The 14,735-nt window shown below is 34.4% G+C and overlaps 1 protein-coding gene and 1 long non-coding RNA gene across 5 annotated transcripts in view; one reads left to right on the forward strand and one right to left on the reverse strand.

Annotated features, from left to right (window-relative positions):
- The window catches only part of LOC148215073 (uncharacterized), a 180,770-nt gene that overhangs the window by 86,999 nt on the left and 79,036 nt on the right, over positions 1-14,735 (reverse strand). The gene's annotated exons all lie outside the window — the stretch shown is intronic.
- The window catches only part of KYNU (kynureninase), a 126,174-nt gene that overhangs the window by 13,339 nt on the left and 98,100 nt on the right, over positions 1-14,735 (forward strand). For both annotated transcript variants that reach the window (XM_088146523.1, XM_088146522.1), the window contains exon 3: positions 11,046-11,166. In XM_088146523.1, the coding sequence (XP_088002649.1) occupies positions 11,046-11,166 (121 nt within the window). The remainder of the gene's footprint in view (positions 1-11,045; positions 11,167-14,735) is intronic.

The raw sequence follows: 14,735 nt of genomic DNA on the forward strand, positions 1-14,735 counted from the left end.
CTTCTCTTCTTTGCAGCCTATGTCTCCATGGAGGCTGTTACAATAAGGTATGTCATTTTGTTCCCATGGAAATCTGTGGTGGATCTCTTGCATCCCCCTAGTTTTGAGCAGGGGATATGCTTTTCCCCCAAGCTTTGTTTGTGTTGCTGTAGTCCCCAGGGATCAAATGAGATGACTCTAAAGCCACCTTGCAACAGAACACCCAAACCTGAATGATCCCTCAGGAATCTCTGAGACCGAGATGGGTGAGGCCTGGAAGTTCTTATGGAGAAGAAAACTTTCATGTGGTCCTGGAACACATTTGTGAATGAGGGACACAATCCGTTCTTCTATATATAATTTTATCTTTTCAGAAGGAATCAGGCTCACCTTTTTTTGCGGTAAGCTTTAACATTCTGATTTTCCAAGTCTTGGAGAGGAAATTACAAGAGTTTCTATTAAAATGTAATGAATTTTACAGTGGCAAAAGCATTTAAGATATCTGTTCTTCAGGGCAAAAGCTCAGTTTAGCCAATGAATTTGTCACTATCGCCCCTTCTCTGTTTTTATACAATTGTTTAGTTCTTCCATTTCTGAATTTTCAAATTAATATTTCCTTAGTTGTAATTCCAGGTAAAGATCTTAGTTTCATATTGGCTGTGAAAAATCTTTGACTAATTCTGATGAATGATTTTGGCAATTTGGCTGGGAATGGATAATTGTTGCAAATGTAAATGCATCTATAATATGCAAAGTCACATGGTATTTCTCTGCTACCCTAATTCAAGGTTCATATTTAGTTTTATTTTTTTGTTCTAAAAAGCTCACAAATACACATCTATAATCCATTCCTTATAACTGCTTTACCATATCAATTTCAAAATTAAGCAAGCATCCTAGCTAAGTCAGGAGAGAGACTCTTTTTTTTCCTTGCCCCTGTCAGCAACTTCCATAGTATACTTTGCAAAGAGATAATTACTTATTAACAGAGTACTGATCATGATAGTAAATGTTGAAGAAGAGAAAGGCAAGAGCCAGTGTAGATGCTTCTGGATTGCATGTGCAGTCCTCCTCTCTGTTCAGCATACAAATACTGCTGTTAACATGAAGGTTTCAGAGCAAAGGCAACTTTTCCCTATACAGTAATTCAGCATTGCCTTCGCAGATTTACTAATTGCACAGGCAAAGGAACATTGCAGAAATTGCTTGTATTTCCTTGCACAAACACAGTATATGTAACATGCATATAGAACACCCTAACAATACTTCCATAGTAAGGAAAAAAAAAGTGAGAACTTTAAAAAAACAATGTAGAAATAATGACATAGTTCTTCCGTGGTTCTTAGATTGCTTATACTAGGGTCTAAGACAAACTAATCACAAATGCCATAAGCCTTGTTCATTAGCCTAAGGGCTACGATACTGAAGCTTTGCATTCATTGATACAAATGAGTTTAGTGAGTAAAAAATTAAGGGTATCATAGTATGCCATTATGCATAATTGCAAATAATGCTACCTGGCACACCTGCATTAGTTTCTTGTGCTCCACTGTACGTTGCTAGAGGGAGATGCTTTGTGCCTAGTTGGGTGACATGGATGACTTCTTCCAAACATGCCTGCTCCTATTGCCTGCTCTTCTCTCTTTTTCTGTGATTTGCCCGTCTGCTCTTTACCTCTGCTGCTGCATTTTTTTTAAGTGGAATTGAGAAATGAGGACTTTATTGTTAAAAAGGAGTAGCACCATAGCTGACAATAATAGCTAAGCAGGACTTTTATTAGTATGAGAGATCACCAAGAAATCTCAAGGGATGTTAGCTAGGCTGAAAAATTAAAAAAAAAAAAATCCCAAAAGAAGGCTATGCCAAGCCACTTCTATATTATTCTTATATCTTTAAAGTGGTTCAAATGAGACTATCATTTATAGAAACCAAATCTTTGGCAAGACTGTTGCTGTTAGTCTAACAGAAATTAAACAATTTGACTGACTGGACAACTTTTATGATTTTGTATTGGTTTACTTTTTGGCATTTAACAAAATCGCAGTCTAAGGGTCCCAGTCATTTATTAGCTACATGAAGCTCAGACTAATATAGGAAAGGACAATATATTTATGAAATATAATTAATGAAAGATAATAGATGCATATATGTATGGAACTAATTAATAAGGATTAGAAACTTAAAGGAATAGTAAATATATTTAAGATGGGAAGAAAATGGTGAAGATTTCAGGGAAGACAGCAAGTTGGAACTTTATATACTCTCCATAGTATAAATTGGTTACCTAATGTGACTATTAACATTTGCAAAACAATTTACCTTCTAATTCTCTTACAAGATTCCATGCCATGAAAAATAGTTTGGAATTTAGATTGACTCAACATATTTCTATTATTCATTCTACAAAAGATCTGGTCTTTTCCATATACACAAAGTATACATTTATTTCTTTCTCTGGTCCCCTCCCATCCATGGAATTTGTGTGTAGTATAAGAAGGGCTTAAGGTAGAGAGTAATCCCACCTGCTCCACCCTCAGGTTTTGGCAAGTAGTAGCCACATCCAGTTAAATCTTTGGGGAAATAAATTCCACAAACATCTCTCTTTTTATCTGAAAATAATGATACAGTCCTCCCACATATTAATTGCCTAAGGGGATTGCTTTATTTTGTCTAATGGCTGGGTAAGGCTGACATAGAGAAGTAGGAGGCTTAAGGATTGCTTACCAATGAAGCATGTTTTTGTAAAGTGGGTTGGGGAAGAGGTTGAGACCGCTAGTTCCAATTGGCATTTCCAAAGTTTGCAAAACTCTACAGTATATAGCAGTTGGCTTGCATTGGTGGCCTTTGTTATTCACAAGAGTTCAACTGCAAGATAAAACCATGGATATTCTCACTGCACCAGCTGCAAAAGGTTTTGCATGTTAGTTTGGAAGATACAGAATGAAATTTCAAAGGAATTTGTTTAACTGCCCTATCCATGACCAGGAATAGATTAAACTCACTTATAAACTCTTTGTACTTTGCCTGTGAACATTTGAAAGTGGTAGAAACATTATGAACACCTGAAAGGATAAAGGATAAAATAAGGTCAAGGTATGTTCTCTATCATTCCAGAGTAATGAACACAGAATAATGGTTTTAAGTTATGAGAAGGCAGATTCAACACTATATTTGGGGGCGGGGGGAACAACTTCACAACAGTAAGAACAGTTTGATAGTGGGACCAGGTATTCAGGCAGGTGGTGGCTCCTGCTTCAGTGGTCAGTAGCTAAACAGCTATCCGTTGGAGATGTTTTAATGAAGATTCTCTCAGTGACCAGGGCAATGAACTCAGTGTCTGCTTCCTACAGTACACAATGATTTTATGCTAATCAGAATTGAGTTTAAGCCCTGTCTTGATTAGGGATGAGGCTGACAGCAGTAGATATGTAAGCATGTTCGCCCAAATTCTTCTACAACCAAACATCTTGAATTGTACCTGGAAGCTCACTGGTAACCAATGCAGCTGATGGATCAGTGGTGCTATGTGGAGGAAATGGAAAGCACCCATAAGTATTTAACAGCTGTATCCTGGACAGGTTGTAGCTTCCAAATGGTATTCAATGGTAGCCACATGTAGAGCACATTGGAGTTGTCCAAATGGGAGATGAGTAGGACATGAATTATTATGAGAAGAGCATTCCAGTCCAGGTAGGAATGCAAGTAACTCACAAGATGGATTTGTGCAAAGACTGTCCTGGCCATTGGTGCCAAGTGCTCATTGAGCAGGAGCTGAGAGTCTGTGTATCAGTTGCACCTAGGGCAGTACCAGCCTGTTGAAAACTAAAGATGTACTGTAAATCACTGTGACCAAGGGGTCCTTGGAACCAAACCCACTAAGACTTCCTAGGATTGAGCCTAGCCTGATCCTCCCTATCCAGACCCTTACAGCCTCCAGGCACCAGGATAGTATCTCTACAGAGTTGCTTTGTTCAGCCAGGGGTCAAGATACAGAACAACATCCTGTTAGATTGTAAAGCTAAATATACAAAGATGTTCTTCCAGTAGCCAGAGGTGGAATGCACAGACCAGTAGCTAGAGGTTGGTGCATGCACACACATCCCTTGTGCGCCGCATATATGTAGGTGAATGCCTACAACTGAAGAAGACTGAGTAATTCTATCAATTTCTGCCAGATTTCTGTGTGACTCTACTATTTGTTAATTTGTCAGAAAGATGTGTGCACATTTCAAACACCTCTCAGATACCTATATTTTGTAGATTCTATTTAAGATTTCCCTTAGGCAATGGAGTATTTTTAAATGAAGTATTCGTGGTTATATTCCTCCTTAAAATTGTGGGGCAGGTTGGACATCAATTGCCTGAAAAAATGTTTGAAGTTTGGATTTTGACGTACATCTGCAGTACAGGTTCTTCTACCTATGAATCCTTTAAAAATACTTACAAAGCAAAGAGCTGGTTAATCTAAGTGTCTCATGGTCTGTGTCAGTGACTGATGCACCGTAACGTCTACTAAGCATCTTTCTTGCAGAGGTACAGAAGACACAAATTAATTAAAACTGGAATGGAATGGAAATGGACATAGATTGTGATGATTGTTCAGTAAAAAATATCCAAGTTTCTAAGAAAAGGGCAATGAGTAATATTATATTGTTCCAAGATGGGTCTGTCAATTATTTACTCAAGAGCATAAGAAAGGAAAAATGCATGTTAGCTATTTTATACTGTATATGTTTGAATACTTGCATATTTTATGCTCTGAGATGGAGCAAATGAGAATCAGCTTTTAACTCATTCCTGCTCTAATGCTTGACTGAGATTTACAGAGTCCTGATGAAATTTATTGTTTTGAGTCTCAAATAAAAGATTTACTTCTTTTAATCTCCATAGACTTCATTATTATCCTCTAAAATAACAAAGGACTGTGGACACAACCAATTTAGAAGTGTGAATAGTATTTCCCTCTCTTATTATTTTTCATTTTTATAAATGAAATGTTTTTCTTTATTCTGATTTTAAAAAAAACAGAAAAAAACCCCCTGGTATTATAGATTAGATTGAAATGGTTGCTGTGTTTTAAGTTTTTTAAAAGTCTTTAAAGCTTTAATTAAGAACTTAGTTGTCTCTTACTTGTGGCAAATGCATTAGCAGTTGAGTTAAAAGCAGTATCACAAAACCTACTTTGAAAAGCTTTGAAATTATTTAATCTGTTTTCCCATAGCCCTAAAATGAAATTGCTTTAGTATTCTGTCGTATTTATATAATAAGGTTTTTATGTAAATTTTAATAGATTTGTTCAAGCTGTCTACTTCTACACATTCTGGTACAAGCTATCAGTGGCTGATACATGCAGAAACATGCACTTCTAATAAATGGAGCACTGTCCCTTATGAACCGTATATAGAAAATAGCAGGGTAAGGAATGAAATGAGATGAAACAGGCTAATCGCCTCTTCTCATGTTTAATTAAGGAACATGACGTTATGGCTCCAGCCATTCCTTCCCGTAGCAGAATGGACTCAGCTAGCACATTGCATTTCTCCTTCCTCACAGCCTCTCAACTAATTATTCCTGAGAAACATTCTGGAAGAAATTTGAAATGTAGACCCTAAAAGGAAGAGAGAGCAAAAACTTGTATGAATAGAAATCTGCTTATCTAACATGGGATTCCAACCCATATTGTGTGGTCTCACTCTTTTTTCTCCTATTGAATGAAAATTCTTTACAACCTGTCACCTTATTCATATAATATCATGGCAAGATGAGGAAAGTATACAGAAATATATTTCATTTTAATATATTTTTGTGAGCAGAGTCCTAATATTTTCTAGTATCCGTCAAATAATTGTACAAAATGTATTAGTTATTTTTATGGGAGACTGAAAATATATTCTAGAGAGGAATCGTATCTGAGTATTTTTAAAATTTGCTTATTAAAATATATAATGTTTAATATATATATATAACATAACTAAAATACATGGCTTCTCAGAGCTTCCTTCAAGAGTAGAGAGTGGGGCTGACATTTTATTGTTGGTAGGATAGCTGATTTAGATATCCATATTTTGACGGGGGCAAGTTGATGGGAAGTCACTGCTGGCTGAACATGTAATATCATGTAACCTTTTTTTCCATTTTTTCCTTTTGTTGTGATTTTTTTAAGGTTGTAAATCTTAAAACATTATACACATACGTACATACATACATACACTCATTCATTCATTCATTCATTCAATACAGTGATATTTGTATAGTATTAACTGAAGATTATTAACACTCTGATGTTTAGATAACAGACTGTTGAGGATAAAAAGAGCATCATGTAACTTATAAGTTCTCGATTCCTAAATGATAGCATCGATTCCCTGCACATATGTATTCAAACTTACTTACAATTGGGGAAGAAAAAATAAACTTAATAAATAAAACTAAGTGATCTAGGATTGCCTATCAGTAAACATACTTTCAAAACCAGTTGGGATGCTAGAGGCTCATGTCATGAATAAAATATATAAAATAATATGAACATAAATTCTGTGTTAATAAATATGTTGTTTCAGCTTGATATCCACAATATCTGACCCTATTGGCCTTCAGGGAATCTCTTAAAACATGGTTCTTCCAGCAGGCTTGGGGATCCCATGGAAATAGGGAGCCCACAAGATGGTGACACTGTGTGAACCAGGACCAGCATGCTGGTCCATTCTCCCATGGTCTTATTTATATTTGTGTTTAATTGTTTTTAATTAATGTTTTAGACTTTAAAACAAAACAAAACAAAAAACTGTTTTATTGTATGCTGTCAGGAGCCATGTTTGTGACATAAGTGGCTATATAAATTTGAGGAAAAAAATTTTTTTTGGATATTTGAGTCATATTCGACTCTATCTGAACCCACTTCTGCCACAATCGTTTAGTAGATGAAACACTATGAGGATGTTTCTCCATGTGTCCATATAGCATAAGGGATATCAATCACTGATTATATACAAAAAATATTTTCTTCTACAGATACAGAGACCAGGACAGAAATAAATTCTCTGATCAATAATTTCCTCTATTCTTTACAAAAGCACCTCTAAAATTTATTAACCCTTGAGCAGGTTAGCCACATTCATATAGGTACTTAACATTCTCAGAAGGGCAGTAGCAACTGATGCGTTCTAATGGTACTTAAGTAATGTCTATACATTAGTTTAAAAGTGGATTCTTTGAACTGAACTAGCATATTTATTTTTCATTTATTTTAGGATTGTTTTTATGTTGTATTTTAATGAATTTTTATCTTGTTGTAAGTCGCCCAGAGTCGTTTCACGAGATGGGCAGTGGCATATTTTAGATAGATAGATAGACAGATAGATAGATAGATAGATAGATAGATAGATAGATAGATAGATAGATAGATAGATAGATAGATAGATCTTATAACAAAGACTACTCCCTTGAGAATCTGAAATCAGTATAAAAGAAGTCAAATTCCAAAACAAATTTTGAAGGTAAAATTTACTAAATTGGGCATCTAATAATCAATCATAGATAATTAATACAAGGTCATACATGGGCAGCTTATAGGCACACCATATCCCTAATCATCTTATAGCTTTTTTTGGAGGGGGGGTCACTAACCATGAATTAATAATGAGATATTTTACCTACCAAAATATCTATCCTGCTGTCTAAATTTCAACACATCTGAGATTATTGTATTTAATCAGATCTCAAATCCTAAAAAGATTTCTGTCTTTCTATAGTCTGTGGTGTTTATGTTTCATAGGTGCTAAAAATTAATGCTGGTTTGGAAGGGGAGTCAGGAAGAAAAGAGGGATGTTATAATCATTTTCAAAGAATATGAGTTTATTATAAATAGCATGATGTTTATCCAGAACTCTTGGGATTTCCCTATGAACCTCTAAAATATAAGTATTCTTTCTGAGAATATATAGCATGTTTTGTATACTTTTATATTCAAATTTAGGGACCTTATCTTCTATGTTATTCACATTTTGAAAATGTTTTGGAAGAAAAAGAGACACTGTTTTCATTATTCAATTCATCATAGCAGCAGAATTTTTTTCAGGCCTGAAAAAATGCAAACGTACTTAAATGAATATTGGACTGGAGTTGTTCTTCTGCAGTCTCCAAAGCACTTTATATAAATGATTTTTAAAGCAGGCACAACACTCTAATGTATATACCTAGTACGCTTTTGATGCAGATGAAAATTCTTGCATAATGATTACTATTATTAGCAACAGAAGGAATCTGTTTCACAAATGGAAGTCCTTCATGGAACCATAGAGTTGGAAAGGACCTCAGATATCCTACTCAGTGTAGAATCTGTTAATAAAGGGGAATATGACACTTCATAATGAAATCTAGATCCGTACCAAGAAATTCTAATATCTATCTTGACTTCTGATGGGAGCAATGGCGGATTGAACATTTCCCTTCAGGTTCTCCTGAAGAGAAATGTCAGTGTGGCATTTTTGAGGCTCGGACAGGAACCCTTGAGCTTGAAGAATTCTCCAGACCCAAGGAGAATCCCTGAAATTGACCCATATATCCTCCAGACAGCTGTTCCTGGTGATGAGATCACAAAGCGAAGGTTTTTGCAATTGCCTGGTGAGTGAGCAGCTGGGCGGCAGAGTTTTCATCCAGTTCCAAGCTGCGCTGAAGTCCAGAAAATGGACACTAAATTCGACCATCCCATTTCTTCATTCCATTTAGATTGCTATTTTTTAGTTAAAGAGAGGCTTTCTTTGGATACAGAGGATTATTTCCTTTTGGCAATTGGAGATATTTCATAGGACTATTGATTTTCAATTGATTGGATATTGGATTTTGCTAAAAATGTAAAGAGTAATGGAGTTTGAATTACTGTGGAATTTTAAAGATACAAGGGAGTTTCTTCTTTCTTTTATTGGCTTTTTTTTTTGTGAATCTGCTTTTGTTGTACTATATTTGGGTCTATACATCTCTGCGAGAAAGTTGTCCTTTTTTAAATCTACTTTGCACTGGTTGGGACAGACTTGTAAACAAGGTAATAGGAGGTTTCCAGAATTTATCATGAACTTTTTTCCTCTCTTTTTCTTCTTTAAGGTGTAATTTGCTTTTTGACCATTAGAGTGTGTTATTGCCTAACTGACTTGCTGAAAGATTTTTCTGGTTGACTTTTTTGCTGGCTGATTTTTTCTGGTTATTATATTTGAAAATGGCATCTAAGAGATTGTACAGATGTGGATCCAGGGACTTTGACTTCTTGAAACAGATGTTTGATGACTGTTCTGTTAAAGTCATATAGGCTATAGAGGCTAAATTTGAAACAATAGAAAAAAAATAGATAAAAAATGGAACAGGTGTTTGCTGATGTAAAACAAATTACTGACAAAGTAGAGGTATTGGAAAATAGAATGGATACTAAAGACACAGAAATGGAAAGAGGGCTGGATAATTTTGCCTTACCTGAATTTAGAGAAAATGAATTTTGTCTGCATTAAGAGCTATTCCAGAAAGTCCTCAGGAGAATATTAGACAGCTGGTTGTGACTGCCTTGTCCAATTTATTAAGCTGGGAAGAAGAGAGGATGGAACAGGAAGTGGCCAAGGTATATTGTATAAATTCACACTTTGCAATTGTTAGAAAACTTCCTAGAGATGTCATGGTATATTTTTTTAAAAGGAGGACAAGAGAACAAGTACTACAAAGTCATTTTGATTCAAGATTAATATACAACTGAAACCAGAGAACTTTTTTTTTTTAGGTATGATGGACAAAATATAAAATTTGGAAATTTGTTTCTTTATATGATAACGGCAGCAAGACTTTTATATGCACAAAATGGAAGGATCTACAAATACCCTGAAGAATGGATATTGAAATTAATGGAATTGGCAGAGATGGCAAAACTGACTACTTTGATCAAAGAAAGGACTTTGTCTAGTTTTTTTTTTTTCTATTTGGAAACCACTCATGGACTTTTTACTTGATACACAAAAAAAAAAAAAAATGATTTTGAGATTTGATGACTGATTTATTCTATAACTACAGAAATATCTTGTATTACTCTTTTTATATGTCTTGTTGATATAGACTTATTTGTAAACCTTTTAAATGTAAGAACAAAGGATAGTTCTTTTTATGTGAATTTTTAGATATTATAGTAAGAAGTTAATGTATTTTATACCTATGCCTGTATCAAAGAAAGTTGGAAGTTACTTTTCTTTTTCTGTATTTTTCTTTCTTATGTTTTTTCTTTTCTTTTTGATTTTTCTGTATTTTACTTTTTTCTGAATATATGAATGAAATTCTAATTTCTGTCTTGAATCTACTTCCCCATATATTAGCTCCCTGATTCTGGTCTTACCTTGTGGGGCAACAGGGAACAAGTCTGCTCCCTCTTCTGTATGAAATCACTTTAGATATTGGAAGACTGTTATATCCCTCCTCAGTTTTCTTGTCTGTCAGATAATCATATCCCATTCCTTCAACTGTTCTTCATAAGGCTTGGTAACCCTCTGTCAGTAGTTATCAGACTTTTTGATCAAATGCTACTTTCCCTGTAGTCATATCTTCCAAAGAACTGGAACTACAACTCTGGCATTCTCATCAATCTGTCTTATGGAGTGTTACAGTCCAACACATCTAGAATGAAGCCAAGGTTATAAATAGCTGACCTAATCATATATACAAATTACCTTCTTTTGTGTTGAAAGAGAAGTGAATTAACATGTTTTTGCTATACTTTGATACAAGTAGCATGGTTTTTAATATTGTGCAGCATGATAATGTATCAGAGTTAATTTTAACATATATTTCTTTAGCAAACATATACCACAGAACTGATTCCATGGTTGACATCTTTGTGTTTTTTAATGAAGAGGATTTTGTCAATTTCACAAATGCTTTCTGCTCTGTGTACCAAAGGCCCACAACAGGAGAATAATCTTTTGGTAGACGCATGTTAATGTCTTTAGTTATAAATGAATCTGTCATTTGCCATGTTTGTTTCTAGCAGATAAGAATAGTGGCAGTCTTTTAATGGCTTTTTTGGATTGTTTCCCCTTCAGCCAATCCAGCTTTAGTGAAGGAGAATAAAAACTGCATCTACTTTGCTGGGCACTCTCTTGGTCTTCAGCCAAAGAAAATTAAAACTTACTTGGACGAAGAACTTGACAAGTGGGCTAAAATGTGAGTAGTTCTCTGTGGTATAATAAACGAAGTATATCTTTTTGAGAGCAATATATTGAAGATCAATAGGAGAATATTCTATTAAAAACCCCTTTCCTAGGAAGAGTCATACTACCACAGTGATGTTCCAGTAGAATACTACTTTAAAAGATCTGAGTTGCAATACAGGAAAATGAAACAGCTGCAGTAATTTTTGCCTAGCTTCCATTTGCTTAGATAATCTGAAGAGCACAATCATTTTAGTGTTTGCTATTTAAACAATGCAGCCTTATGTATGCCCATCCACCAGTACTTCCCACTGCATTCAATAGGAGTTACTTTTATGTACTTGAGTATAGGACTTCAGTATAACTACTGTATTCTTATTCGGTTTTAGTACTGTTTTGTTATAGAAGTTAGAACTGTGTTGTTGGAGCTGTTATCCTGGATGTGTGATTCAAATCCCCATTTATGTATTTTAGTCTCCAATCTTTATCATAGGTTTTCTTAAAATACAGTTTTCTCCTTTAAAGAACAATCCATATAAATTGTATGCTGTTTGTTTCTGGACTGTGTGTCTTGGCATTTGCTTTCTTAATCCTAGAGCAATAACAGTGGGACAAGATCTTTGCAGCTGGAGGCTTTTGGAGAGGCATGTAACTTTCTGATTCTGAAATTTTAAAATTCAAGTTTTACAACATGAACCAGCCTAGAGCTGAAGCTCTTTACTCATTCAGAATTTAGTAAAATATCAGCATTTGAAATTGTGAATCTTAATATCTGAAATGTTGCTATGATTGGTAAGATCTTTTTTCTGTCTCTTATTGACAAACTCCATTTGCTTATCCTATTCTTTTTAATACAACTTTATTAAGATTTTAATAAAGATAAAAAGTAACAGAAACTAATATTTAGAAAAAAAAGAAGAAAAAAAGAGAAAGCCAAAAGTGTAGAAAAAAGAAAGAAAATATAAAGAAGTAGCATTTATTTATTTATTTATTTATTTATTTATTTATTTATTTATCTGTTACATTTACATAGCTTCCAATTTTCTTTACAACTGTTATAAGTATAAATTTACCTCTTGCTCTATGGTTACAGCATAACTTTCATTTTTTTCTATAATTTTTTTTTTCCTAAACATCAAAACCATATATCATAAGTTCATTTTTTTCTGATTCACATATAAAGTCTATAAAGGGTTTCCAGTCAGCAATAAACTTTGATAATGTCTTATCTCTGATCAAAGATATCAATTTGGCCATCTTGACAAGTTCCATTCTTTACCATTCGTTCCTCCATTATGGGTAATGCTGAATCTTTCTAGCTTTGTGCGTATAATAATATTGTTGCAATTATTATGTATAAAAACAAAGTTCCATGACTTTTTTTCCAACTGTTTATCCATTAGTCCAAAAGGAAAGCCTCTGGTTTCAGTTGTATATTAGTCATTAAAATCTTTTCAATTAGTATATATTGTTGTTGTTTAGTCGTTAAGTCGTGTCCGACTCTTCGTGACCCCATGAACCATATTGCGCCAGGCCTTCCTGTCCTTCACTGCCTCCCTGAGTTTGCTCAGTTTCATGCTCATTGCTTCAGTGATGCTATCTAACCATCTCATCCTCTGCCGTCCTCTTCTCCTTTTGCCTTCAATCTTTCCCAGCATCAGGGTCTTCTCCAAAGAGATCTCTCTTCGCATTAGGTGACCAAAATATCTGAGCTTGAGCTTCATTATCGATCCTTCCAATGAGCAATCAGGGTTGATTTCCTTTAAGATTGACTGGTTTGACCTCCTAGCAGTCCAGGGCTGCAGTCTCCGTCTGCGGTGATCTTGGAGCCCAAATAAATGAAGTCTGTTACTGCTTCCATTTCTACCCCTTCTATTTGCCAGGAATTGATGGGTCCAGATGCCATGATCTTAGTTTTTTTAATGTTGAGTTTCAAGCCAGCTTTTGCACTCTCCTCTTTCACCCTCATCAAGAGACTCTTTAGTTCTTCTTCACTTTCTGCCATTAGGGTGGTATCGTCTGCATATCTGAGGTTGTTGATGATTCTCCCTGCAATCTTGATTCCGGCTTGTGATTCTTCCAGCCTGGCATTTCTCATGATGTACTCTGCATATAGGTTAAATAAGCAGGGTGACAGTATACAGTTAGTATATATAGTTGACTCCAAAATTTTCTAGCTTCTTTGCACATCCACCAAGCATGATGAAATGTCCCCTCTTATTGTTCACATTTCCAATATAAATTTGAAGTATGAATTTCTATACATTCTAGACCGTTTCTCTGGTGACACATACCAATGATACATCATTTTATAAAAATTCTCCTTAAGGTTATAACATAGTGTAAATTTCAGTCCTTTCAACCACATATTCTCCCACTGTTCGATTTGTATATTGTAGCCAAAGTTCTTAGCCCACTTTATCATACATTCTTTCACTTGTTCTTCTATTTCAAATTTCAGTAGAAGTTTATACATTTTAGCAATAATGTGTTCATCATTTGTACACAGTTCTATTTCAAACTCAGTCTTATACTGCTCAAAACCAAAAGTTCTTTTGTCTGCTTATCCTATGCTTAAGAAACATCCAAAAACTAATTATTTTGTTATATCATCAAATGCTTTATATCATTATGTTTTTCATTATGCTAAAAGTTACTTTTCTTGGCTGTTTAAATTGTAGGAATGTTTTCACATGACAGTAAAATTACCAGAACATTAAAATGTCTTTAACATTAAAATAAAAATATGATCAAGTTGAAGATAGAAATTTAAAAATCATATATGTGTTGGTCCTCAAGAATGTAAGTTTATAAAGGTGTTATATAAAAGTGTAGTAGTTGAGAATCAAACTTGGACAAAAAAAGAGATAAGGGTTATTTTTGTTTGGTTTGTTTTTATGAAATTCACACATCTGGAATTACTATATGAAAATACTCTTCTGTTGTTACACATTTCTAAATGTGAGGATGGAGTTCTCTGTTAAAAAATACATATAAAATCTATACATTATGGAAATAGGAGAGAAAAAGGCAATTTTAAGGAAAAGCTCTTGCAAAAGTGAATATATTCAGAAAAAAGTCAAAAGAAATGAGCGCACATTATTATGCAAGGCAAAAAACATAATTTCTGTCCATATTAAAAAGAAACAAGAAATTATGCTCATATCAGATGGAGCAAAATTAGGGCTGAAAAACACAATGTTAGAACAAAAAAAAAAAAGAGTGTTCTAGGGCAAATTACTGAGCTAAGTCAGGATTATGAGTTTTTTCCTGGAACTTCTTTCCACATCCACTCCAATCTATACCCCTTCCTCATGGAAAACTATGTAAAAATTACAGTTTATATTTCTGGACTATGGCCATCCATCACCATCATTGGATTAGATGTTCAGGTAGTTCAGTTTCTGTCATTCCTTGTTCCATATCCATTTCTTCAATCATCAGAATTCTAGAGTCTTTATGTCTATCTTTTGTTTGCTTTGAATATAGCAACATCACTGTGTTGTTTGCTGTTGTCAGACAAATTGGCCCTTCAAAATGGAGGAGAGTAGGAAAAACAAATAATTTTTCTTCAGAAATATG

Source organism: Python bivittatus, unplaced genomic scaffold, assembly GCF_059951505.1.
Source record: "Python bivittatus isolate LINGU-HERP-01145 unplaced genomic scaffold, Pbiv_v1 ctg000480_np1212, whole genome shotgun sequence".
Classification (NCBI taxonomy): domain Eukaryota; kingdom Metazoa; phylum Chordata; class Lepidosauria; order Squamata; family Pythonidae; genus Python; species Python bivittatus.